This window comes from Diaporthe citri, assembly GCF_014595645.1.
Source record: "Diaporthe citri strain NFHF-8-4 chromosome Unknown scaffold_6, whole genome shotgun sequence".
Classification (NCBI taxonomy): Eukaryota; Fungi; Ascomycota; class Sordariomycetes; order Diaporthales; family Diaporthaceae; genus Diaporthe; species Diaporthe citri.
The window spans coordinates 2,499,901-2,525,782 of NW_025064851.1; the positions used below are offsets into that span (position 1 = coordinate 2,499,901).

General features: G+C 55.9%; 12 protein-coding genes across 12 annotated transcripts; 8 read left to right on the forward strand and 4 right to left on the reverse strand.

Annotated features, from left to right (window-relative positions):
* Positions 1–1,574: 1,574 nt before the first annotated feature.
* Positions 1,575–2,922, forward strand: INS49_012703 (uncharacterized protein; the record flags this gene model as incomplete). The annotated part of the gene is made up of 2 exons (XM_043173406.1): positions 1,575–2,194; positions 2,298–2,922. 2 exons carry the CDS (start codon positions 1,575–1,577, stop codon positions 2,920–2,922), a joined length of 1,245 nt encoding a protein of 414 aa, XP_043022703.1.
* A 484-nt stretch (positions 2,923–3,406) lies between these two features.
* On the reverse strand, positions 3,407–4,012 carry INS49_012704 (uncharacterized protein; the record flags this gene model as incomplete). Its single annotated transcript, XM_043173407.1, has 1 exon — positions 3,407–4,012. One exon carries the CDS (start codon positions 4,010–4,012, stop codon positions 3,407–3,409), a length of 606 nt encoding a protein of 201 aa, XP_043022704.1.
* A 1,110-nt stretch (positions 4,013–5,122) lies between these two features.
* INS49_012705 (uncharacterized protein) lies at positions 5,123–6,767 on the forward strand (the record flags this gene model as incomplete). Its single annotated transcript, XM_043173408.1, has 3 exons — positions 5,123–5,320; positions 5,389–5,939; positions 6,011–6,767. The coding sequence occupies 3 exons, from the start codon at positions 5,123–5,125 to the stop codon at positions 6,765–6,767; spliced, it is 1,506 nt and encodes a 501-aa protein (XP_043022705.1).
* Positions 6,768–7,701: 934 nt separating this feature from the next.
* Positions 7,702–8,701, forward strand: INS49_012706 (uncharacterized protein; the record flags this gene model as incomplete). Its single annotated transcript, XM_043173409.1, has 3 exons — positions 7,702–7,862; positions 7,909–7,995; positions 8,161–8,701. The coding sequence occupies 3 exons, from the start codon at positions 7,702–7,704 to the stop codon at positions 8,699–8,701; spliced, it is 789 nt and encodes a 262-aa protein (XP_043022706.1).
* Positions 8,702–9,214: 513 nt separating this feature from the next.
* Positions 9,215–10,963, reverse strand: INS49_012707 (uncharacterized protein; the record flags this gene model as incomplete). Its single annotated transcript, XM_043173410.1, has 2 exons — positions 9,215–10,774; positions 10,841–10,963. 2 exons carry the CDS (start codon positions 10,961–10,963, stop codon positions 9,215–9,217), a joined length of 1,683 nt encoding a protein of 560 aa, XP_043022707.1.
* Positions 10,964–11,385: 422 nt separating this feature from the next.
* On the forward strand, positions 11,386–12,798 carry INS49_012708 (uncharacterized protein; the record flags this gene model as incomplete). The annotated part of the gene is made up of 2 exons (XM_043173411.1): positions 11,386–11,541; positions 11,596–12,798. The coding sequence occupies 2 exons, from the start codon at positions 11,386–11,388 to the stop codon at positions 12,796–12,798; spliced, it is 1,359 nt and encodes a 452-aa protein (XP_043022708.1).
* Positions 12,799–13,782: 984 nt separating this feature from the next.
* Positions 13,783–15,522, forward strand: INS49_012709 (uncharacterized protein; the record flags this gene model as incomplete). Its single annotated transcript, XM_043173412.1, has 1 exon — positions 13,783–15,522. The coding sequence occupies one exon, from the start codon at positions 13,783–13,785 to the stop codon at positions 15,520–15,522; it is 1,740 nt and encodes a 579-aa protein (XP_043022709.1).
* A 386-nt stretch (positions 15,523–15,908) lies between these two features.
* On the reverse strand, positions 15,909–17,354 carry INS49_012710 (uncharacterized protein; the record flags this gene model as incomplete). Its single annotated transcript, XM_043173413.1, has 1 exon — positions 15,909–17,354. The coding sequence occupies one exon, from the start codon at positions 17,352–17,354 to the stop codon at positions 15,909–15,911; it is 1,446 nt and encodes a 481-aa protein (XP_043022710.1).
* A 621-nt stretch (positions 17,355–17,975) lies between these two features.
* INS49_012711 (uncharacterized protein) lies at positions 17,976–19,409 on the forward strand (the record flags this gene model as incomplete). The annotated part of the gene is made up of 1 exon (XM_043173414.1): positions 17,976–19,409. The coding sequence occupies one exon, from the start codon at positions 17,976–17,978 to the stop codon at positions 19,407–19,409; it is 1,434 nt and encodes a 477-aa protein (XP_043022711.1).
* Positions 19,410–20,267: 858 nt separating this feature from the next.
* INS49_012712 (uncharacterized protein) lies at positions 20,268–21,035 on the reverse strand (the record flags this gene model as incomplete). Its single annotated transcript, XM_043173415.1, has 1 exon — positions 20,268–21,035. One exon carries the CDS (start codon positions 21,033–21,035, stop codon positions 20,268–20,270), a length of 768 nt encoding a protein of 255 aa, XP_043022712.1.
* Positions 21,036–22,278: 1,243 nt separating this feature from the next.
* Positions 22,279–22,992, forward strand: INS49_012713 (uncharacterized protein; the record flags this gene model as incomplete). Its single annotated transcript, XM_043173416.1, has 1 exon — positions 22,279–22,992. One exon carries the CDS (start codon positions 22,279–22,281, stop codon positions 22,990–22,992), a length of 714 nt encoding a protein of 237 aa, XP_043022713.1.
* An 839-nt stretch (positions 22,993–23,831) lies between these two features.
* INS49_012714 (uncharacterized protein) lies at positions 23,832–25,564 on the forward strand (the record flags this gene model as incomplete). Its single annotated transcript, XM_043173417.1, has 2 exons — positions 23,832–24,184; positions 24,607–25,564. 2 exons carry the CDS (start codon positions 23,832–23,834, stop codon positions 25,562–25,564), a joined length of 1,311 nt encoding a protein of 436 aa, XP_043022714.1.
* Positions 25,565–25,882: the final 318 nt, after the last annotated feature.

Consider the following 25,882-nt stretch of genomic DNA (forward strand, 5'->3'; position numbering starts at 1 on the left):
TAGAAGCGCCCAGCGGGCAGAGTCAGAGGCAGAGACAGGAGGTCGCTTAGACGCTCCGGGGTTGCGGTCTCACGGTGGCATCCTGTGGGCGACTGACGTTGACTGGCACATTGGGGTCTCTGAGTTCTTGTTAATGCTGGAAGGTGCGGCTGAAGCCTGTGTGACGGTCCGTCCAGGTCCCGCGCAGATCAGAAAGTACTGAGCACGGTGCGAAGGGACCAAAAACATGCAGGACCCCTCTTTGGGTGGGTACGTAACCCAAATAGATACTTGCAGTCAAGGGCGGCTTGGTGATCCTCCCACCAACTGCATGTCTGCTGCACCTGGGTGGAACTGTTGTGAGGGCGGGTTGGGGTTTTCTCCCTCAAGCCCCACTGCACCCCCTTCCAAAACTGACACCATTCCCAAGGCCCAAGCAACTCATTATGCTGGAAACTTTGATTGTTTCAAAAACTGTGGTGGACTATTGTTCTTATCCCACAAACATGAGCATGTCTCTTCCCCAGTTCCTCCGTCATCTGACCAGTGTCGTGAGTTTGCCGCTGGGGCGAGTTGAGGGCCGTCACGTACCAGTCGCAGGTATCGGGCAACTTGGAGCAACCCTACAGAGCCTGCATGATTCAGAAATTGTCTACATACATGTGAAATTATTGGTTTGTTGCTTTACGTCAGTTACTGATCAAAGATGGCGATGAGGCTGAGTGACTCTGAGCAGGTGAAGACCACCACACAGTAGCAGACTCGGGACGAGATGTGGTGATTGGAGGCATCTTCAGCCGACGAGTAGGTAACCACACCGTTTTTAGTTAATCACGGACGATGATTGATTTTCTCTTTGAAGTTTACGAACGTCATTCACCCATTTCTGCAACTCTAGGGTGACAAACGAATGTCCTCCCAATCGCTCAATGATGTATTGGCTCACATAGAGGTATACAGACTGAGAATTGGCCTTTGCTTATTGATAGTTCATGGTTTCCCAAGAAAATCCAATGCTTGATTCTAGCAGATGGCTATATCTATTGTAAATCTGTAGGGGCTCCGAACACTTGATCGTATACCCCATAATCTCTACTGGTCTAGCTCTCATTCCTGTCGTCTTGGATTTCTTCCTTGTGTTCATGTCAGCTACCGCTGGCGTTTTCAGCGTCCGATAATGTTGAGATGAGATCCGATAAGTCATAAGCTCCCTTCTAAGTCGCGAAGTGAAAGAGCCCATCCCAAGTCACGGCAACTGTTGGTCATCTTACGGCCTTCTATCATACCAAGATTAAAGGCGTAAGTCACTGCCACAGTCGTCAATATTGGCTCAACGGCATCAAATTCAGTGAGTCAATCTCTTCTTGTCGAGTATATAAATCCACTCTTCTTGAGGCCAGAAAGCATCTCAGACTTGAACACAACACCTCACCTGAGCAGCAGCGACAAGAACAAACAATCCAAAAGAGACTCCATTATCTACCACAAGCAAAAAAACTAAACCACCAAAACACAGCAAACACCTTCTGCTTCACGACTCAAACGCAAACCGACGAGCCACACAAATCCGCCGTATAGGGCTGAACAAATACAAAATGCCTGGCCATGGATCCTCCTCCAAGGGCAAACATCGAGGCCATGGATCTTCCCACCATGGATCTTCCCACCACGGATCTTCCTCAAAAGGAAAACAGCCAGCCGCACAACCCAAAGACCGGAACTGGATCGGAGAGGGCAACTTCAACCTAACAAAGTTCAAGGAGAATGAACTCAGCAAGCTGATTGTGGATTCTGATGATAAAGACTTTCGGCTTTCACGTGCCTGGCTCTGCTTTGCCCAGGAAAACATCGTCGACGATGTCGCAACCAACCACGCTTTCTTGAAGTTCGATTTCAGACCTTGCAACAATCATTCCTGGCGCGGCGCAAAGCTTGAGGCCGTGCCAGATCCTAGCGAGGACGAAATGTTGGATGAAACAACAGGGATATTGTACACGTCCTCGAACGTCAATCTGAACCTGAAGGAATATGCAGGGCCGCCCAGATCATTGAGGTTCTGCATGGAGCTGGATGCAAGATTCAACGACAGCACAGGCTCTACGACACTCGGTAATCTCATCTACTTACTCTCACGGGCAGGATTGATCCGCTTTGGCTTCTCAACAAAGATGACAATCGGTGGCCTGGACATGTACGTCGGCTGTCGAGACTATGTGTGAGTGTCGCCCGACCTTATTACTATCCCGTTCCTCACCCGGCAGACTGGGAAAATTGGACGTCTTGTGCACATCCGGCTAATTGTTTGTATTAATGTCAAGAGCTCAAGTCCTGTTCAGCCTACAACTCGAGAGCCGCATCACGAAGAGACTGCGGGATCCAGAGGGTTATTCTCGAGAATTAATGGTGCTGGATGAGAGCGGTAAAGAGTATACGCCGAAGGTGGGTGCTGTTTTCCCAGACGTTCACGCCGTCCTGGCAAGCTTTTTCGAAGAGGTAGACCGCCATCTAGGCGGGTCAGTTGTTGTAGCGTCAACATCTAAAGTCGAAACGGGATATTTCCCGGACCACCCCAAGCGCTCGCGGACAGGAGATGGCTACCCCTACCAGGTCAAATACCCATTTGGCTACAAATACGGCGACGTTGCTGTTACCAAGACAAGCGAGAAGACAAGACAGGAAGGAGGGGCGGCTCAAGCAAGTCAGGGAGCATACGGAGGCCAGGCACGTCAGACAGCATACGGAAGCCAACCAGGTCAGGCTGCATATGGTCCGCCAGGTGAGGCAGCATACGGAGGTCAGGGAGGCCAGGCAGCATACGGAGCATACGCAAGTCAACCAGGTCAGGCAGCATATGGCCAGGTAGGCCAAGGAGCATATGGAGGTCGGGGAGGCCCATCAGGCGCCTCTATGCCCGGTCCTTCTGGCTATTACCAAAAGTACTAGGGATTCACGTCTAAGGGTAGGGCAAAAATATGGTACTTGCTATTTTTGGGATGCGATATTCATGAATCGCTTTGGACGGAGCATTTTGGATGGACGGACTGGAAATGACTTAATGGGCAGTCTCTCATTATGCAGTACTTAACTGCAATCAGCCACGGACTCTGTTTAATCCAGCATATTTTTGGCAGTCAATGAATTCAAATTGATTTAAATAATCCGAGTTAATCATGGTTTACAGTATATTATATAAGATGTTTTACTCAACACAAATATGGTAATCAATGTGTGTGAGACTGCGATGTGCGATTATAGAAGCAGCACAGAAACAATGAATCTGCAGCACTCCGTTGTGGTAGAACTGATTGATGTACTTGGTAACGACAGGCTTCTACCATTTGTGATCCTTTACCTCAAATGGAGACATACATATAATGTGCAAAGCAAACCCAATACCTATTGCCAAGCCCACACTGGCATAGTTAGTCTAGTTATCGTTGTTATCAGTGAACACAACCAGCAAGTCCTTGTTACCCCCAGGGGTTGCCTTGCTCTGCTCGTTGTCCTCCGCGTTCCCCTTGTCATCCTTCCAAGCTCCGACTCCGACGTAAACACCATGCGCAAAAGTCCTCACCCAGTCCTCGAGCCCCTTGTCGTTCTTGGGAGCGTCGATGCGGGAGACCTTGCCCTTGGAGTCGAGGTGGACGAACCGCTGCAGCGCCTTCTTCTTGTCCGCGGACAGCTTCTGCCACGCCGTGTTGCAGTCCTGCATGAAGGTCGCATCGCCCTTGCGCGTGTTGGGCGCACCCTTCTGCTCGATCGTCAGGTTACCACCGCCGCCGACGATGTAGCTGATGTCGTAGTACTGGTTCTTGCCCTCGGGCCAGCCGTTGAAGGTGACCTCGGCCTGCTCGCCTTCATGGCCGTCGTGTGTGGCGATGATGGCGCCGGAGACCTGTTGGTTGTCCGGGCTCTTGACATCCACGGTGCCGCCGTTGGCCTTGACGGTGATGGTCCCCGGGTTGTTGGGGAAGCCATGAACCAGAAAGCTCTGCGAGTGAGAGGAGTTGTTCTTGACGGTGATAACAGGCATGATGGGCAGGTGAAGTATCAATCAAATTCGATTCAATGAGTATGAAATAGTCTTTGAGTTGAAGTGGTTGTCGGTGTAGTAATGTGAAGCAGATAGTTGAGGGTTATTGAAATTGTTGGAATGATCTTTAATTATTCCCTTCATGAAGGCTACTGGGGGCTTGTGTACTCTATATTGTATTCTTCGAAGCCCAAACTTTTAATGACATATGTGTCCGCCTTGAGTTCTTGCCTCTGTCTCTGCCTAAAGTGTAAGCTGGGGGCCATGGAAGTTGCGAGAGCTTACATAGGGATCACGCGGGAGGCGCGCAGTAGTCACGATGCCAATCCCTTCAGCGCAGACCGTGGCGGGAGGAATTTTGTGCTTCACAAATTCGGACAATACGCCCCTGAATACGCCCGCCCCCAGCGGCCGCGAATCTAACAGCCCCCAGTTTACTCATCAATATAATAAGCCCCTGTCCTGATTGGGAGAATGCATCTGTAGGTTAGAGCCGGCTTTGATGACAACAGGATCACAGAAAACGGCAAGCCTAGCTTCCGACGCCTCTCTGCTTATTCGGTCTACACGCGGTCGGTTCCGCGTCAGACGCACTTTGTCCAGCTACTTAGCTTACATCAGACCCAGCCCTATACTCCAGCCTTGTTGTGCTGCGCCAGCTGACCAGTCACACCCATAGGACCGTACCATGGCCACGAAACTCAACCAATGTGATATCTCATGACATACACGGTTCACCCGAGCCTTGCTGCACACGAAGGATTGAACATGAGCCCATGTACTCTTAGAAGAGATGCTCAAAGAGTCTACACCACCGTCGCACCGAGGCAGCCATCTCGACCCCAAAGGATTGTCACAGGGCCAGTCTACGATGCTGATCGTTCCAACGCATTTGATCCGGGCAGTCGGGGGTGACGGGGACGGGTGAAAGACAGTTGCCTCGGGAGGCAAGAGAAATTGATATAAAAGACTGGTCCCAAGCTGTTATACTACTCGAGATGCGGATCCAGACACCACACCAAACCAAGAATCAACACTTCTCAGCCTATTAGCAATCTCAACAATAATTTCAACAGCCTTTTCACCTCTTTTCTATCTTATCCAAACACAATGGCACCCTCCAAGCGCGGTCTCGGTTGGCCCTATGACAACAAAGGGCCCGCCTTCAAGCCCTACGAGGCTGCTGTCAAGGACCAGACGCTCACCTGGCTCTTCAACTGGGAGATGTGGAAGCCCGAAGGCTTTCCAGCTGGCCTTACCTACGTCCCTCAGGTCCGCACGGCTGCCGAAGCTGGCAAGATTGACCAGGTAATTCACTTACTTTGCCCACCCGACCCCCTTCCTAGCACACAGGATGCTGAATATTTTTCTCTTAGTTCTTGGGCGGTCTTGGAAAGGTCAGCCACTTCATCGGCTTCAATGAGCCGGACCACCCTGGTCAGGCAAACATGTCCGTCGCTCAGGCGGTGCAGCTGTGGAGGCAGCACGTCCTGCCGGCGAAGGCGAAGTACGGCTTCAAGCTGGGCTCTCCAGCCATGACCAACTCGGACGCAGGCAAGAAGTGGCTGCAGGATTTCCTGAAGCAGCTCGGCGGGGACGCCAAGATCGACTTCATTGTGGTCCACTGGTACGGGCTGGATGTCAACAACCTCAAGCAGTTCATCGAAGACATTCACAAGACGTTCAATAAGCCAATCTGGCTGAACGAATTCGCCTGCACGACTTTCGGCGGCGCTGTGCCGAGCCAGGGGGATGTTGAGAAGTTTGAGCGTGAGGCGCTCAAGTACCTCGACGGCAAGGCATTTGTCGAGAAGTATGCTTGGTTCGGGGCTGCCACGAACAACGGCAGCATGGGTGGTGTGGCGACTGTGAACAAGTTGGCCAACAATGGGAGCTTGACATCTGTGGGAAAGATTTACTGTACCAAGTAGGTAGTCCTTGCGAGTTTTACTTTGCGGAATAGTCAACGATCGTCTTTTGTTTACTAAGACGAGACAGACCCGCGAGCCAGGCGGCCCTTATGACGGCCAGTGTAGCATCAGATGCCGTACCCGAGTCCGAGGAAGCTGCCGCTGAGCCTGCTGCCGCTGAGTCTGCCGCGACCGACTCTGTCGCAGCTGAGTCCGAGGCCGCGCAAGCAGAGGCATTCCCACAGATTCAGTTGAACATAATGTCCAGGGCAGCGGCGGCCCCAGCTAAGCCCGGCATTCAGTTGACTAACAAGAGCAAGAAGGAAGAGACATACAACTTCTTCAACAACTACTGGAACGGCAACGGGGAGGCAGGCGCCAACTTTGACCACCCGGAAAAGCCGACGAAGCTCAAGGCCGGGGCGTCAACCTTCGTCGAGCTTCCGGAGTCATTCAAAGGCCGCGTCCAGCGCGGGACGCTGATCCCGGCGACATGGGTTGAGTTCCAGCTGTCTGCGAGCAATGACCACAAGGCATGGGGGAACATCAGCCTCCAGCAAGGCTATGATGGCCCCGCGATGATCCGGTCGACGGACGGGACCAACAACTCGATCGGCTTCACCAATGATATCCTTCCGGGCGCGCCCCAGGCGGCGAGGCAGAAGAGGTCCGACGGCAAGGAGTGCCTTGCGAGCACCACGGGCAACTGGATGGGAGGCCCCAACCAGGCGGCGATTGACTATGAGAACAAGGTCGTCGGGCAGAAGAAGGCCTACATTGTCGGCGGGTCGGGGACAATTGTGGTAAACTCGGCGAACAAGAGGTTGGCTGTCGAGTTCTACTAGACTGGATTGGATTGATTGAAGGGTGATGGAGGCTACTGGGAGACTGATTTGATTGGTATGAATTTCCGCGATTGTGTAGTAGGTAGACTGTGACATTGGCTGCTTGTGGTCGAGACGAAACGATAATAGATACACGTTGTGTACAGATACAGTACACAGTAGTTGGATTGCACAACTGTGTGACGTGTATTGGCACAGTCAATTCGAAACTGCAACGTCGACGAGGTTGGGGATCCTCCCGGCTGCCAGCCAATCAATCCGACACCAGCGTGGCCACGTGAAAGTCAATCAGACACAGCCAGGTCGCTTCATGCTGTCCATTCGTGTATTTTTAGCGGGTCGAACGTGCGTGGCCATGCTGTGGCCTCGCTGCCTTGGGGGCGTTTTGGGGGATTTCTCGGCTCACACTGGGCGCCTGGGCACCCTCTGGCACCGTACAGTAGGGACCGAGGTACAGCGGCACTGCGTGGCTACAGTGCTGTTCAGACAAAGAACGGTTCATCAGAATGACTCGAAATTTCCAGGCGCAAGCCTGACGCTAGCCAAGACCCCACACCCAATTTGTGGTCCCTCGCCCTTTTTTCTCCCAATCCACCCTCGCTCCCGCTTCCCTCTTTATCTATCAGCCCCGACCTCTCCGTCTCCCTCGCCGACCTCGTTCGATTCAGCCTCATCCATCAGCCAACCAATCCGTCCCCCTAAAAAGACCATCGCATCTCGCCTGTCTCCACCTGTTCGTGCAAAAGCAGTCAACGACATCCAAACCAACACCAACACCTACTGTAGCTCCACTTGACTCGATCCATCAATCAATCAATCAATCCATCAGTCACTCAAAACCTCGACAAATCGTCGTCGTCGTACAGCCGTCCATATCCATCAACCAACAACCCAATCCATTTCCAAACGAAATCCCCCACGGTGGCATATTACAATGGCGCCCATGAAAACTATAAATTCCAATCTGTCGAGTAGTAATTACGGCGAGGACATGGCCCGCCAGGCCAACGTTCTCGCCAGCTGCTACGTCGTCGACGCCGCCGGCTCGCTCAAGGGCCTCCACTACTGCACTACCCTGGCTGCAGGGGCCGAGTGGTATTCCTGAGGTCCCCATCTCAGGATTACCATCCCCGCCGTCAAGTCCCCCCCTCGCCGCAATCACCTCGTCCAACGAGCTCGCCCTGACGCCCAAGCCGGCAAAGCGTCAGTCCACGGCATCCAAAAGCGAGTCTCGTCGCCGACGAGGGGGGGCAACACTTCGCATCAGGGAAGAATGTGAGAGATTCTTTTGCGAGACCATGGCGACCACTTTCTTCGGTGAGAGGAACGGTCGCCCATCGGTCTCCGGCCTGACGGGTGTTTATCAACAACACGATCATCCAGCAAACAACAGCATCAGCACCAGCGCGAACCATCGCCGTCCATCCGCTGCTTCCTACACTGGCAGCAGCGCCGCCTCCGTTGACTCTGGCTACTTTGGCTCCTACACCAGCAATGGTCAGCCTGACCGGCGTCAGCAGCTCACGCCACCTTGCGATGGATCCGAAGCGATGTGCAACGGTGGCCGTGCCAACGGCAACATCGAGGCCACCTCGTGGATGGAGATCTGGGACTACCAGGGCGGGGCTAGCTTCCGCGCCTTCGCCGTCGAGGACTACGCCCGCGGCGAGAGGACCCTGTTCACCTTCTTCGACGCAGGTGTAGTCGGCCACGATCTGAAAGACGCTCTCGTGGCACTGATGGAGTTGGCCGAGTCGCCCCTGGGCTGCTCCCACCTGGTCATCTGCATCGACCGGTCCATCGAGACTGACGAGGCCAAGACGCTGACAAAGGGCCTGCAGTGGGCGGGCCTGGAGCTGACGACTCTCGACCACTGGGCGGGAGCCATTGACGTGACGAGCAAGGAGTGGGTGTTCATGGGCACGGAAGTGTAGGATATGGACCAGCAACTTTCTTTCTCTGCGACTTTCAACACTCACATTAGTCGGCAATCTGCGTTTGATTCCTGGGAATGATATTTTGGTTTGGAGTGACGGGTCTCGATGATTTCCTTGTCTGTGCGGGCTTTGTGGTATCGTTCGATTGTCTCTGTTCTGGGGATTTCTTAAAAGCTTTCTGAAAAGGGGAGGGTCTTGAACAAAATTGAAGGGTAATCTATCATGATCCCGGCAACAGCATGGACTACAAGCACAGCATCAGGAGCATGGGAGTATAACAGCATCCAACCTATTCAGCCATCACACATGAAAAAAAGGGGCAACAGATCTTAGTCAACAAGAAAGGCGATGCGGTTGCAAAACCAACAGTTAACCTAAGTAGATGCTCTCGCAATTCTATTGATTCTAATTCCCTCAAAACCCAATCTTAGAGACCACTCGAGGGGGAAAAAGGTACTCGCCCACTCTGAGGGGCTTGTCGATCGCCATGCACGAGTCTGCGCCAATCCATCACAGTTCGCCTTCAAATCCCCTAGCCGTCAGGCCCTTGTTGCCCAGGCACTCCTTGACGTCCCTCACCGTGTACTCCCCGCGGTGGAACATGCCCGCACCGAGCGCCGCGTCCGTCGTCGTCTCGGCAAACACCTCCTCGAAGTGGGCCGGATTCCCAGCACCCGACGAGGCGATGACGGGGATCCTGACGGCGCCCTTGACCTGGCGGATCAGTTCCAGGTCGAAGCCGCTGTTGGTGCCGTCGCGGTCGATGCAGTTGAGCAGCAGCTCGCCGCAGCCCATGGCCTCGACCGCCCTCGCCAGCTGGACGACGTCCAGGTCGCGCGTCTCGCGCCCGCCCTTGATGGTGCAGGCGTAGTAGCAGTACTCCTCGCCGCCGGCAGGGCCCGGGAACTTGGTCTTGATGGTGTTGGACGCGTGGTGGGCACCCGCCGCCTCCGGGGAGGCCACGTAGACCCGCTTCGGGTCGATGGAGACGACGACGGCCTGGTTGCCGTAGGCGCGCGAGATCTGCTCGATGGCCGTGGTCCCGGAAAGCTTGCTGCCCGCGGCGTAGTACTCCTCCGCGGCGGTGACGGCGTCCGACCCGATGCTCACCTTGTCGGCGCCGCTGCGGAAGTACATGGTCGCGATGTCCAGCGCAGACACCTTCCTCCCGTCCAGGGGGTCGACTGTGTCCCTGATACCCCCGCCGATGGTCAGCGGCACAAAGACGGTCTGTGACGTGAGCCGCAGGATCTCCAGCATGGGAAGGTCCTTGAGGGGCAGGTCCCGGAAGGACGTGATGTTCAGGAACGTCACCTCGTCCGCGCCCTGCTCGTAGTACTTCTTGGCCATGTCGACAGGTTTTCCCAGGTTTCGGACGCCGCGCTCGTCGCTCTTCTCTCGTACGTCGTACTGGTCGCCCTTTGTGACTACAAGGTCGCCCGTGTCGTTTGTCCTCACGTCGAGACAGGCGATCACCCGCCTTGTGAGGCCTGGCTGTGGGACTGCTCCTCCGTTGGATTGTACCGACGCTGTGGCCTGCGGCGGTGCCTGGCCCAGAGCTTTTGCACCCTCGCCGGTGAGAAAAGACTTGAGGGTCCTCAAGCCTGCGACACCACTCTTCTCGGGGTGAAACTGCGTGGCGAGGATGTTGCCCTTTGCCACAGCACCGACAAACGTCTCACCGCCGTAGCTTGCCGTGGCCACCGTCCAGCCTTGTCCCTCTAGAACTCCTTTCTCGTACGGGCATCGGTAGCTGTGGACGTAGTAGTACTTAGACCCGGGCCTCAGGTCATGAAGGGACACGCCACCCTCCACGACAGCATCGTTCCAGCCAATGTGCGGAACAGCCTTGTCACTGTCGTCGAAGCGTGAGAGCGAAGACGTTATAGAGCCCAGTCCGGGACAGTTCGGATCCTCAGAAGATCCAGAGAAAAGAGCTTGCATGCCGACGCAGATGCCCATGAAGGGCTTGCCGGCGTCGATGTGGGCTTTTATGGCGGGGAGGAAGCCCGCCGAGGATAGCTGTGTGAGGCAGTGGCCGAAGTGGCCCACGCCGGGGAGGATGAGTTTCTGAGGACATCAATGAGCATGGACATATGAATGTAATCTTTCTGGGGGGAATTGGGGCGGTAGTACATCTGCATTCTTGACCTCTTCGGGAGTCTTGACCCATGCGACCTCGTAGCCAACCTTCTCGATGGCGTTGACGAGACTGCGCACGTTTCCCGCGACGTAATCTAACAAGTGGACGGTGGGCATTTTTGCAAATTGTATGATTGCATATACCTCATGCGAAAATGAGTGTCGAAAAGAGAACAAAGGCTCACCATGCAAAAAGAGTGTGACTCAAACTCGCAAGACTTATCACCCATTTTCACATCGAATTTCTGAGCCGGTATCGTCACTGGAGGGGCGATCTACAGTGCTGCAGGGGCCAGGAGCTACAGGGGTGTGTCATCCCTGTGCCCCGCGGCTATGGGCGTTCTGCCGCCTACCACCGCCAAAGTTTATAGGGGCGCCAACTCCAAGCTCCGTCACTGCTCGAGCAAGCCGAGACTTGATCCAGCCATTCTTCGCCCGACTCGCATGGATCTGCGTACACGATAATGCTCGAGGACTCCGATGCCACCGTGGGCGTCACACCTTATCAGTTGACTGTCAAATGAGTCTCGCGACACGCAATGGTTCGGACGGTCGTTGAGCCGACTGCTAAGCAGCCGGTCGGCTGGCCGGGAACGTACCCAGAAAGCGCCGCTTCTTTCCCTCTCGCTAAGTCGTCCAAGCCAGTCGACGATGAGGATGAGTGGGAGTTCGAGTACTCCACCACGGAGGAAGAGGTAGAGAACAGCATCTTTTGAGGGGAAAATAGCCAGCAGCTGACGCCCAGACAGACATACTATGTAACCATGGACCTTTCGCATCCAGGCATGTTTGAGAAGGTCAAAGACACATTCCATTCCCAAAACCGAGGCGGCTACAGGCAATGGTTCAACCCCGTCTATGCAGACCCCAACAAGAACACGCGACTCCGTCCTACTAAGACCAACGCGATCTTGCTTGCGGACGAGGAGGACAAGGATGACGAGGACCTCGTCCCAAGAGAAGAGGAGGACGCAGACGTCGAGAATGAGAACAACAACCACGATGGGAACAGAAATGGAGGCGATACCGTCGAACCAAACGGCAACGAGACCGTGGACGAGAATGGCGGAGACGGCGACAGAGATATGATCGATCCACGGCTCAGAGGCTCGTCGCAACCGGCCGCGCGAGTATCACCGAGGCCAGCGGAAGAGGTCACTGAGATCACACAGCCCCAGCCAAGCAAGAAGTTAAAGAGCGTTGGAGACATCCAGGTACTTGACCTGCACTCCGATAGCCCGGTCATATCCTACAAGGGGCGGATTTTCTCGGGCAGCTGGGCCAGCAACATCGGCACTGAGCTCATCTTCGGCGCGCACGACGAGGTTGCGGACCGTGGCCTGCCGTACCTGCGCAGCCTGTCTGGCGACGTCGACCTCATGGCCGCGACGTCGGCGCGCATCCTCACCACGCCCGCGGATCTCAAACCCAAGAACCCTACGAACGTGGCTGCGCCTCAGCGCCGGCAGGCCCCCGACCGCTACAGAAAATTAAGGAAAGAGTCTGGAATCGAGATCCCTGTTGCGTTCGACAAGCACGGGTTCAGAAAGCCACAGGCCAGGTTTTTGGAGAACATAATGGCCATCAAGCGGAAGAGGGGAGAGATGGACGAGGTCACAACCATGACGAAGGACACTACGAGGTTCTTTGTGGATGCGGAGGACGACCCAGAGGAGGCGCAGCTGCAAAAGAAGAGAATCAGAGACAGGAGGAGACAGCTGAGGCTGATGGAGGAGAGAGCGGCAAGGCCCAAGACAAGGAGGAGGCGCGGCAACCGGTGGACGAACAGGGAGCAGGTGGTTAGGTTTGGGGATAAGGACCCTGAAAGTCAGGGCGAGGACGAGGTTGGAGAGATTTCCACTAGGACGCCAGGTACATGGGAAGATATAGAGGGCGGCGGTGGAGACGATGGAGACGAGGCTGAGGAGGATTCGGCCATGGAAGAGGATTAAGGCTGAGGTAGCCTCCGGCGCCCCACGATCAAGCACGAGTGACCAGTCAATGATACCCAATTTTCTTACCGACCAGGATATCGGCAGTTGGATAAGCTTGTTTCCCCAGGGTCTGCATGTGAGCCACAATGCGTTGGTCGTGTCTCGAATGAGCAGTCTACTCGAGCCACGTTGGCCGGTGGATGGTTTACTGGCCTATGCACCTGGTAGCATGTGATCGTGTCAGTAACAGCTCTGTTGTACATACCGGCAGAAGGTGCAGCGCCTCCCGACGTCTTGTCCGGCCGCGTGGACAGATGTGTGGCTAGAAAGCCTGGCGACAGAGCTGCTCGTGGGCAGGCGTGGGATAGACTGGTCGTGGTGGAGGGGCGGGTGTGGCCTCAGTCAGGGGCTGTCCGTCCTCTCTGTCTATTTCCGGCTGTGATGATGTCTCGTGTACCCGCCCGCCCCGCATTCGCCACATGGGAGAGTCAGTCACTCTTACTTCCCCATCCTGCATCAGCATGCAACTATGCAGGTGCCCCGTCCCGACTCAGGGCCCTGCCCAGAGAGCCCACCTGGCCCCCCAACCTCGGAAGCCGATCAAGGCATCAGGGTCCAGCGCTCACTTAGTCTAATACTAGTACTGCTTGTGCCAACCTCCCTCGAGAACGTCAAATCCGCGCACTCTTCACTTCTCTTCGAAGTCACCTCTTCCACATATTCCACTTTTGATTAGGCACAATGTGCTAGCCTCCGTTCATTCATTTCTCCCCTCCCCTCCCCAATTTCATTCTTGAACAGACTTCATCCTTCCCGTTTTCATCCCCTACTCCAAGGCGCGTCCGAGACCCTGCCATGGTCCTCCTCCACACTAGCCGTCCCTCGAACCGCCGGTAGAACGACCCACCGCTCCGAGGAGCGGCCCCCTTGACGCCTGATTCTATTGTATTTGAAGCACTGCTCCTGCCGCCCAGGACTCGCTCCTGTACCGGGGAGATTGCGATGTATCACCTCCGCCGCGCCGTTATTGTGGTCGTCTTCCTCGCTACCCTCGCATTCATCACCTGGTTCGTCCCCAGGACTCTCAACCCAACCCCGCCCAGTCCCGAGGACCAGAAGCGAGACAAAGCATGGGTGGCCTCCTCGCCGTACTGGATAGACCGGCAGGCATGCAGGTGGTTCAGTGTCTGCGGTCTGCACCACATGCGCTGGGACGACCCGGTCAGACCCCGGGACCCGCGGATTGACTACCAAGTCGAGCTGGAGTTGAAAAAGAGGACTCTAAATGAAGGAGCGGCACCTAATTCGTGGGAAAACATAGGCAGGAGAGCAGGTGGAAAGGAGGGGCTGCATGCAAAGACCAAGAACCTGAAGGATGTACCCGATTTCGTCCTCAAGCATGCGCCGCTCGTGCACTTATACTCCAAGGAGCACTTTTGGCCGTCAGACATTGCCGAGCATGTCCGCCACATGGCACCCTTCGTCGGTGACAACCCTGTCAACATGACGGAGCCAGTCTCCTTGACAAACATGTACGAGTTGAACGGTGTTCCAGGATTTGTGTTCCTTACCAGCAACGAAGACGTCGAACAGCGACCAGAGTGGCTGTCCAACGATGTGGGCAAGCCAAAGCCATACCCAGCAGACGACGACAACGGGGTGAAAGTCGACCCTGCTGATGGTCGCCATATCGGTGAAGAAAGCGAGTCTTCTAATTACGAGGATACGACTTGGTGGGACATCAGTCAGGACACCCCCCTGCGCCGCATATCTGCTCCACAAGACAATGAGAGAAGAGACATGCTCTCCAAACTTCGCCGTCGCCTTTTCCTCTCTGGCGACCACCCGCAAAAGCCATTCCCTCCGCCTCCGGACACGCCTGGTCACAAGCCCGATGCCAGCGGGTACTCGGCAGCGCCAGCTGTTCTGGTTGTAGTAGACAAGGGTTCAGGCATCGTCGATGCATTCTGGTTCTTCTTCTACAGTTATAACTTAGGCCAGACCGTTCTCGAGATGCGCTTCGGCAACCACGTCGGCGACTGGGAGCACTGCATGGTGCGCTTCGAGAACGGTGTGCCCCGCGCAATGTTCCTGAGCGAGCACGCAGGCGGCCAGGCATATGCTTGGGCCGCACTCGAGAAGAAGAGATTAAACGCCACCATAAACGGAGTCAGCGAGATCAACGAGAGGCCAGTGATATACTCAGCTGTGGGCAGCCACGCCATGTATGCATTCCCTGGAGACCATGCATATGTCCTGCCGTTCAACATGCTCAAGGACCAGACGGATCGGGGGCCGCTCTGGGACCCATCGCTGAACAACTATGCGTACTTCTACAACCACACTGTGGCCCCACCGCCTCCGGAGGATGACGAAGGCGCAGTTGCAAAAGAAATCATCACGGACGGGTCAATCCCATACCCTGTCGACGCAAGTGTCATGGACGCCCACGCCAACGCAACCCTCCGCAAACGCGATGGCCAAGCCGTCGCACCCACGTCACTGACACCAGCAGCTTCAAATCCCGACGCCCCGACCTCGTGGTTCCACTTCGACGGGCCCTGGGGCGACGAGCTGTACAGTCTGGGCGACGATAGGCAGTGGCGGCTGTTTGGGCAGTACCACTACGTGACGGGGCCCATGGGGCCCAAATTCAAGAACCTGGGGCGCGAGAAGGTGTGCCAGAGGTACAAGTGCCGCATCCTTTACAGTATCGATGAGGAGGAGGAGCAGCTGGCATGATTAGAGGAGATGAAAGAACGATAGACAGACAGACATTGGCGCCGGGAGGCGTGCCGTGATACCCTGACAGCAGTAAACAGTCTTTTTATGCAATAGATTTCATGACCGTTCAAATTGCACTGCTGTGCTCCTGTGTCTGCGTGAACGTTCAGCCGCTGGTAGCCGTCTGTTGTCCTGGCTGCACTGTGACCTTCCAAATTTGCGAGTCAATAGGTTAACGAGCTGCACAAGCGTGCCAAACTGTGTGTATTTCTCATTAAAGAGCAATGTGTACGACGAAATTTCGCCTCTTGCAATACGGAAGCGACATTTAAGCCGGGTTGCCATGTAATCAAAGCTGTGCTGACATCGAATCGAGGACATCATCGCACAACGCAAATAACCGTTCACAACTTGATCGAACCATCCCGCAGCCGGCCCACCATGCCATCCAGCCAGGCCTTGTAGCCTGCGAGCATGCTGACCTGCTTCCACTTCTCACAGAACCCGGCCAGAGCCTGGTACGTCTCAACCACATACCCCGTCTCGTCGAAGCCAGCCGGCGACGCGGACGCCTCCCTCGCCGCGTGCGTGAGCTTCTTGAGGCAGACCAGACACAGGTACGGCGGCTGCCGGCAGTCCTCGGCCATGCCGGCGGTGCCCTGCATCACGCACGCGTAGTAGGAGCAGTGGGCGATGCCGAGGCAGTGGCCCAGCTCGTGGGAGGCCGTGCGCGCCAGCAGGCAGAGCCACAGCCCGGCGAGGGAGGAGCCGGGGTCAGAATTGTGAGCGGCGACGCTGCTGCCTGCGCGGACGGCTTCGTGGAGCGGGGAGGCCACGGCCTTGTCCTCGTGCTCGTCCAGGCGGCGCTTCTTGCCCCGCGGGGCGGTCGCGCGCGGCGCGGCGGAGCCGCACAGCCGTGCGACGTAGGACCGGCAGTGAGATGCTGGCCATGTGTGGTCCAGGTCGATGCTGTCGTGTGCGCTGCACAGCAGGAGTGTCGGGTTATATCGTGCGGACGAGACGACTGCGATGCGACTGCCGCCGTATGCGCGGCCGCAGCAGAAGTCGTCGTCCTCGTCCTCGTAGAGGTCGTGGTCCACCAGGAAGAGCAGCGCGTAGGCGTCGTCGGGCAGGGCTGCGATGGCGGCGTCTAGGATGTCGTTCAGGTTGAGCTGCTGCGCAAACGTGCCGTCCGGGCAAGGCCTCGTCCTGATGCGGGTGCAGGATGATCCGCAGCGGAGGCCGATAAAGGACGACGCGCTGTCCTTCTTGGCTCGACGTTTGTCCCCTGATTTCCACGCCGTGAACTCGAGTGTCTGACTGAACTTCTTGACGGGAAGCCCGTGGTAAAAGGCGCCGAGGTACTCCCTTACATCGTCCGGCTTGGGCGCCTTGATATGGTCCGGAACGTCCGCCTTTCCCTTTGTCGCCTCATCGTTACCTGCAAGTTCAGGCTGTGCCCACTGGCTCACCATACGAACTTCTTGAGAGACGGCTGGTACATTGGCGACATACAGCGTCTTCCGTTCGGGGGTGAATTTGTTGCGATACGTGCCTCTCAGCCAAGAGGCCAGGCTCTGGGCCGGGCTGGTTGGGTCTAGAGCTAGCTCATCTCCTGGAAGAACCAGCGGCGCAGGAAACAAAGATGCAAGTGCGCTTGCATCTTGGCCCTGAGGAGCACCATTACCACTTGGTTTGGAGGCTGCTCGATCCTTAGGTGGAGCACGTCCAGACGGGATCGTTGCAGCAAATCGTCGCCTCCAGTCTAGTTGTTCGAAGCCGGCCTCATCCGCGTGCGGGGACACTTCAACAGTGAGCTCACGATGAAGGCATTTCTTGCTGGGGGCCATGATCAGTGCCGGGTGAAGCAAGGAGGAGGAGGCAACACAGGAGTGAGCACACTGGCTTTGGGCGTGAACGCATTCCCATAGATATATATACACTTGTATACGCTGGCTTAATGGAGAGGGCCTATAGCAGCTCTAGGCAGCAGCGCTGCTAGCACTGTCGAGAGGGCGTGGCGCAATGCAGTCATGGTTGTGTCGCCGTGAAAAGGCTGGAAGTTGAGATTGGGAATACACGTGTTTTGAGGTTGGTAGTGTCTGTTTATGTTGACAGACGTTCACCGTGGGGGTTGCCTGGTGGGGAGTGTCAGCAGGGGACCCCCACCCCTGTCGGGCCACAGCCGTCGATCAAGCACCCCTCGGCTCACCTCGCCCCTCAGCAAACAGCTACGCCGATTGTATCCTCGTCTTGTGAGCTTCCCATTTCAAATGCCCCGCACATCCCTCCTCCCTCGACCGTATTGCTCAGCAAGAGTACTCCCTCGACTGTCGTCCGCCTTCACAAGTCGAACAACAACCCCAGGTCTGATCTCTGGAGTTTGTTCTCGTCCATCACGACCCCGCCTCCTCCCACCACAATCTCGAAGCTACCTGACCGAAGCTATCCGCGCACACCAAGCTCGCAAGATGGCTGGTGCTCCTCAACTTGACGGCTTCTTCAGCCAGGTCGACGCGCTGACCCCCAAGTTCATTGAGCGTCTCGCTGCTGCAGTCGCCATTCCTTCTATCTCTGCTGAGGATGCTCGTCGGCCAGATGTCATCCGCATGGCCCACTTCCTCGAGAAGGAGCTGAAGTCTCTCGGTGCTGAGGTCGAGCTCCGTCCCCTAGGCAAGCAGCATGGCAAGGACAACCTTGACCTGCCCGTTGTCGTGGCCCGCTACGGAAACGACAAGAACAAGCGTACCATCCTCGTGTACGGCCACTACGATGTCCAGCCCGCCGAGAAGTCAGACGGCTGGGCCACGGAACCCTTCGAGCTGAAGGTCGCAGAGGACGGAAAGATGCTCGGTCGTGGATCCACAGATGACAAGGGGCCTGTCCTGGGCTGGCTGAATGCCATCGAGGCGCACCAGAAGGCCGGCGTTGACTTCCCCGTCAACCTGCTGATGTGCTTCGAGGGGATGGAGGAGTATGGCTCGGACGGCCTGGACGACTTCATCATGGCCGAGAAGGACAAGTACTTCAAGGACGCCGATGCTGTCTGCATTAGCGACAACTACTGGCTCGGCACCGAGAAGCCCTGCCTGACCTACGGCCTGCGCGGCTGCAACTACTACAACATCGAGGTGTCAGGACCCGGCGCCGACCTGCACTCCGGCGTGTTTGGCGGCACAGCACAAGAGCCAATGACCGATCTGACACGCATCATGGCCTCCCTGGTTGACACCGATGGCAAGATTCAGATCCCTGGCATTATGGAGCAAGTGGCCCCGGTCACCGCTGACGAGGAGACGCTCTACGATAACATCAGCTTTACTATGGAGACGTTGCACGACTCGCTAGGCAGCAAGACGACCATCTTCGAAGACAAGAAGTCTACCCTGATGGCGCGGTGGCGCTACCCCTCCCTGTCTCTGCACGGTATCGAAGGCGCCTTCTTCAACCCCGGCGCAAAGACCGTCATCCCCGCCAAGGTCATCGGCAAGTTCAGCATCCGTACCGTGCCGGACATGGACGTCGACAAGACCAACGCTTGTGTCGAGAAGTATGTCAAGGAGCAGTTCGCCAAGCTGAAGTCCAAGAATACCCTGAAGGTATACCCCCAGCACACCGGCAAGTGGTGGGTCGCGAGCCCCAAGCACTGGAACTTTGGCGCCGCCGCAAAGGCCGTCGAGAGGGTGTGGGGTGTCGAGCCTGACTACACCCGCGAAGGTGGCAGCATCCCAGTCACCCTGACATTCGAGCAGGCCACGGGGAAGAACGTGCTGCTGCTGCCTATGGGAAGCTCGAACGATGGCGCTCACTCGATCAACGAGAAGTTGGACAAGAGGAACTATGTGGAGGGCATCAAGCTGTTGGGCGCATACTTGCACTACGCGGCCATCGAGCCTACGGAGTAGAATGCGTAATCTAGCATTGCAGATGAGAATTGGAAATTCTGAAAGCAAATCAAAGCAAGCAAATTGAATTGACACCGCTTAGCTCTGTAAATAATCGCCTCGTTCGAGGAATTTCAGTTGAAAGGCTGCCGTTGACAACCCAACACAATGATACCATCATGCGATCACTTGGTATTTGCATTGAGTAATAGGAAAATGATTCTAGGAATTGTTCGTCTCCTCACCTTTGTATCAAGTCCTTGTAATAGTAGCATAAATGCACCACTGCCTCCGAATAAATTCTTCCATCCCAATGCGCAGTGTATTACTACCGTGAGGTCTGCCTAAAGGAGAAGGTCCCTGAAAATTGAAAGCTCGGACTGTCCCAAGTTCATCCTATTGTAATTGACACAGCGGCACCCTGAAGCGAATCGCTCTGGCCGATGGGCCGGTCATAGAGCCCTTCTCGTCTCACGTCCGGTAGCTGGTTTCGAGCCGGGCCAGCATCATACGATGATTGGTAGTCTGGACATTCGACAGTCTTGCGAGCAAGATGCCGTCCGATCTTTCGCATAGCCAGCTTCTCTAACTACCTCGGCGGCTTCCCCTGACAGCCGTCGAAAAATTCAGAGACCCGAGGCTTGCGATAATTGGGTTGACAAATGATCCCGTGGTGCATATCGCTCACGGCAATAGCACGCCACTTGGTATTTGAATTAAGCAAAGCTCCGCATGGTGTGAAGATCGCGAGGCACACAGACCGTTGCTGCACGCTCAGCTCGTCGAGTGTTTCGAGTCCAGGCGACAAGCATTTAGGCATGCCTCAATTTGCCCAAGGCACTCCCCCAAGGCACCCTCCCAAGGCAGAACCACTACCCCTTAGAACTTCTCCTGCGCAGGCCTCAGGTCGAGCTCGTGCACCCACAGCGCGGGCTCCTGCCCGCTCAGCCACAGGTACGTCCTGCCGACGGCCTCGGCGCTCATCTTCCTCCCCGTCCTGGTGTCATCACTATCCTCGTCCACGATGCCGCCGTTGGCGATGGCGTGCACGCACTGCACGCCGAAGCGGGAGTGCTCCTTGGCCACGGCCTGCGCGACCATCCTGGCGCCGGCGCGCCCGGCCCCGTACGCGGCGTAGCCCTCGTTGGTCCGCACCGCGCCCAGCGTCCCCGTGAGGATGATGGTCCCCTTCTTGGCGCCGCCCGTGTCGGCGAGGAGGGTCTGCCCGCCCTGCTGCGCGTAGATGAGCTTTAGCGCCTCCTGCGCGAAGGCAAACGCCCCCGTCGTGTAGGTCTGCAGGCTGGCGCCGAAGTCCTCGGCGGAGCCCTCGAGGAAGGGGCCCTTGCTGCTGTGCTTGACGTGGTAGATGGCCAGTTTGAGGTTCAGGTCCGAGAAGTCCGGGTGGGACGCGATGTCCTTAAACGCCTGGCGGAGGTTGTCAGGCTGTGTGTCGGTGGGAAACGAGTGTAGCACGCCGCCGTTGGACGACTGGCGGACCGCGTCGCGGAGCTTGGCAAGGTTGCCTGCGTTTCGGGCCAGGAGGGCGACGGCGAGGTTGCCCTGGGCCGGGTCGGCCAGCACGCGCGCGATGCCGGCTCCAGAGGTCGGGCCGGCGCCGATGATTATTGCAAGGCCGGACGGTGCCATGGTGATAATGAGTTGCGAATTGTACTTATTGGTCTAATTGTTGACGGCAGTGTTTCATCCACAGCAGCTGACAGTTCTTGGGAGAGGAGTGTGCAGACAGTTCATGGCATAATTCGACATGCGATGATGGCCGGTCCCAACGTCATCGACCAGGACTACATAATTACTTGAGAACCGTGGGTACCACCGCACATCGATCTGCACACAAAGCGGGTATGAGACAGCCGGCACAAGGAATGGCACTTGCCGAACCGTGTTGATGGTCGACATATTTCTTGGGATTTTCTTGGCTCCCCAAGTCCCTCAATTTGCAAAAGGAGTTCATGTATTCTATGAGCCGGTCAGTGAGGCAACCCATATCGGCATAAGCTTCTCAATAAGCGCTTCTTGCCAACTTGAAAAAAGCCGGCATGGCCGTTGTGAAATCAATGTAGCAGATAGAAACCCTCCGTTGACCACAGTCGTACTCGAGCGGCTGACCACCGAAAGTAAACCTTCAATGTTGGATGAATACACACGTGCGTGAAAGTTTACCCCCACTGCCGCAACATCAGTCTTCTCGTTCTTTCATCACATCCCAGGCTACGAGATCGTACGTGCGAAAAGCCAAGCTGTCAATTTTGCCTCCCTGAAGCCTGCTCGTCGAACCCCTTTCCCCATCATCCTCCCCAATCCGGCATGCCATCGCCATCATCTGGTTGCTTTCACACAGCCACTGTGTTTTATCTACTCTGTCGTTAGAATATCAGTCGAATCTCCGGGCGGCTGTGGCGACGGCTGTGCCGGCCAATTCTGGCTGCGAAGTGGTAGTCGTCCGAAGTATGGTGCTGTTGAAACACCTAGCGAGTTGAGCAGCGCGAGTCCTTGATCGGACGGGGTTTGGGGATCTTGAGGCCATACCACTGAGCGCGGAAACATTGCAGCTCTGCTCCCTGCCAAGACCCACGGCCCCCCGAAACTTGTGTCAGATCCAAACCGTAGCCAGCGAGTTCTCCTCTGATTTCCTGTTTGGGCAAGTCCCTCAGCAGCTCCCAGGTTGTGCAGGCATGTCGGTTGTCTGGATGTTTGGCGATGGCACTTATATGCCTTGCCGCCCAACCTTCTTCGGTGGGTTGTTTCTCTTGCTCCCCATGTTGATCATCACTACAAATATACGCACCTCAATCTTCACTTCCACGAGCTGTGCTCAAGCATTGGGACATTTCTTAAATTTCGGTCAACTGATTCCTGACGACTTGCAACCATGAAGGCTACCGCAACACTCACCACTCTCGCCCTCGCGGCATCAGTTCTCGCCGATGACTGGACCCTGCCCAAGCGAGATGTGGCCACCATCCAGACCGTAATCACAAACGCCCAGAACGCCCTGTCACAACTCGACACGACTGTAAAGGCATTCGACGGCAAGAACTTCCAACAGCTGGCCACCGACGCCGGCAACCTCAAGAACGTCCTGACCCAGGGCACACAACAAATCCAAGCAACGACCCCCATCTCGGCCAACGACGCAGTCAGCCTGCAGGGCTCCCTGGGCCCCGTCCAGACGGCGGCGCAGAGCCTCAGTAGCGACCTCGCCTCCAAGAAGACCGAGGTCGAGCAGGCCAGCCTGTGCGACGTCGTCTTCTCGCAGACCAAGGACATCGGCACGGCGGCCAAGGGCCTCATCGACGCCACCGTCCAGAAGACCCCCGCCGAGATCCAGCAGATCGCCGGCCAGCTCACCGGCCAGTTCACCGCCCAGCTGGACCAGGTGTCCAACAACTTCGCCACCGGCAACTGCACCAACGCCTCTGGTGGCTCGGCCGCCAACGCCGGCATCACGATGGGCAACGGCACCTCGACGACCAACTCGGGCTCGTCCAGCGGCAGCACCCTCGGCAAGTCGGCTGCCTCGGTCAACACTGCCGGCGCCTTCGGCTTCGTGGTCGCGGCTGTCGCTGGTCTGTTGATGCTGTAGGAAGGATTTCTTCGTTATGAGTGGATAGCATGTAACGGTCAGAGACGATGAGTGCGGGAGTAAATGCGTCTGGCACGGTAACCCGGTCATTAGGTCCGACCGAGGTGTTCCAGGCTGGATTCAAGGTTGACACCTTCAGATTAGACATGTACGTAATATATCAGCATGAGGGCTTGTCCGTAGCCCGAGAATGAATATACCAAAAGCATCACTTCACTTTGCGCCCGTCAATCTGAGTCTTGCACCCGTCAGCTGCATCTCAGACGACAGCGTCCGACAAAACGTTAACTCTCTCATTCCTTTGCCAACCCTCTCCTAGCTTCCTTCCTTCGCCAACTGTGGGTGGTTGACTCTCAACTGGAAGCTTCAAGCACCTCGCTCCCCTGGCCTGCCTACCTTGAGTGGGATGCATATCGTGGTCCTGCTTGACCACGTCTTGCAGCACTTGCAACACTTGCAACACTTGCAACACTTGCAACACTTGCAACAACTCGTGGACTTCTTCCAATCGAATTCCTTTGGGATTTCAGCGACCAACAACTTCGGTGGCCCTGGGCTTCCAGACACTCGAGTAAGCCTTCCCATGGTCCATGGGACAGTGGTCACAGCAAACGCAAGTGAGTACCCGTGGAAAGTAGATCTGCTTTCTTCTTCAACAGATGCCTCACTTTTGATTCCCTTTCAAAACGCGGCGTTTGCAAGTACCCAACCTTACTCACCCTCAGGACTCCACAGCTGCCTGCCTTCAGGCCACCACACGCAACGATCACCCTCCACCTCCCTCACTCCATCGTCAAGCGCGATCCATTCGTGTCGCGATCATCCCCGAGGCCCTCACCATGCCGCCCGGAATCTATCGCCTTCCGCTCGAGCTCGTCCGAAAAGTCGCCGCAGAGTCTAGCAGTCACGACCTTGCTGCTCTTGCTCTGACGGGCCGTCATTTCTACGCCTGGGTCAATCCTTGTCTCTACGAATACAACATCAAGAATGAAGAAGCCGATGCTGCAGTCTGGGCCGCTTCTCACGGCCGTTTGGATACCCTACTTCTACTCGACGCAGCGAAGACTGGATCCTCCAAACCTTTCGTAAACAAGAATTGGAGCGGGCGTGCTCAGTACAGATGGTTGATGGACCGACTGCGAGCTTCTCGGTTGCCGCTGGAGTTCACTCTTCTTCATTTGGCCGCGCAAGGGTAAGTCCTTGTCGTCCCTTGCCTTGTACAATTAACAAGCGACCGAAGAAACAAGCTGACTGAGAATTTGACCCGGACAGCGGCCACGATGACGTGGTATCATGGCTTCTACAACAAGGCGCCGACGTCGATGCTCAATCGCTAGATTTGTGTGGATGCAATTCGTGGCAGAATGTTCTACCGTTCTGGACACCTTTACACGTTGCGATTTGCCATTCTCATGAAAAGACAGTCAAGCTTCTTTTGGCTCACAATGCCTCCCTTCGAACCAGTGAAAATGGCGACAGCCAGGCGCTTCACACCGCCGCTGCCAAGGGACTGCCCTCTATAATTCGTCATTTGTCTACACTCCCAAATTTCGATGTGGGTGTGAAAGACTCGATGGGGCAAAGCGCACTTGATATTGCCGTAAGGGTGTCAAGGAGCCCTGATGCTACCAAAACACTTCTTGACGTCGGCGCAGACGTCCAGGGTGGAGGTGAGGATGGGCCTCACTCTTACACACCATTGTGGAATGCCCTTTCCCAAGGTGACCTCGAGGTGGCTGTCATACTCTTGAAGGCTGGAGCAAAACCATTTGCTCACAGCGACAAAGACGGGAATAAAGATGCCCCATTCAGGAAGCAGCTCCGGCGTCGTCAACGTGAGTTGCACACGCCTCTGCTGAAATACACTTTGCAAGAGGACAACACTACAACCAACAGTGGACAGCGTGGGGTCCTACAACGCAAGGTCATCCGTGCGCTTCTTGATTTCGGATGTGACATCAACGACAACTTCATACGCTATGGTGAGGGTCGCACCCCTCTGACTATGGCTGTGCGGAACTCAGATTCAGCCACTGTTCGTTTGCTGTTGAAGAGAGGAGCCAAAGCCAACGTAAAAGACAGAAGGCCCTCTGCGCTCTGGCACGCACTCGGAGAGCGTGCGCCAGCAGCTCTGGCCGAGAGAGTGGACAAAGTCACGGCCTTGGTAGAACACGGCGCCGACTTGCTCGATCAGACAATCATCTACGAGTTGATCATTCGGCGCAGCCCGAGGGCCATGGTGGATGCTGTTGCTGACACTCTGGGTCCTGAGAACCTGACCGATTCGAATAAGATTCCCGGGGTCCTGGCGATTTGCTGCATATTCCAGGAGCGCAAGTTATACGACAGCATCAAGAGATACGCTCAACCCCAAGCTCGAGCTACGGACCAGGATATCCGATACGCTCTTGGACAGGCAGCTCACCAAAAGCGTGCGAGTGTACCTGCCTTCTTGGATGAGATGCGTCCTGGACTGACTGTGGATGTCGTGCTGGATCAATGGCGCGGCAAGATGAGTTCCAGCTTGGTCAAATGGCTGGAAGGGATCAGAAGGCTTGAGAGCGGTGAATAGGCGTGAGGGCGGTGAATGTCCGGATCGGATGATGGACAGGCTCAGTGGCTGTTCATAAGTGAGTAAGCGGGTTTTGGTGCGGCGTATTGAGGGAGGCCAATGAGATAGCAAAACCGAAATGGTATTGAGCGTTGTATTTTTGGTGATGCTTTCTGAACCGATACACTTGTGATGCCCAGGCTTTACCGTTGTAGATGCGTAGAGAATTTGAGCACGGGACAACATCACAGGGGACATAGGGCGAGTTAGACCAATCTCACATAATCAATGCGGCTTGGCATCTTCTGAGGGCGTTGTGTGCTTTCAGGTTGACACATC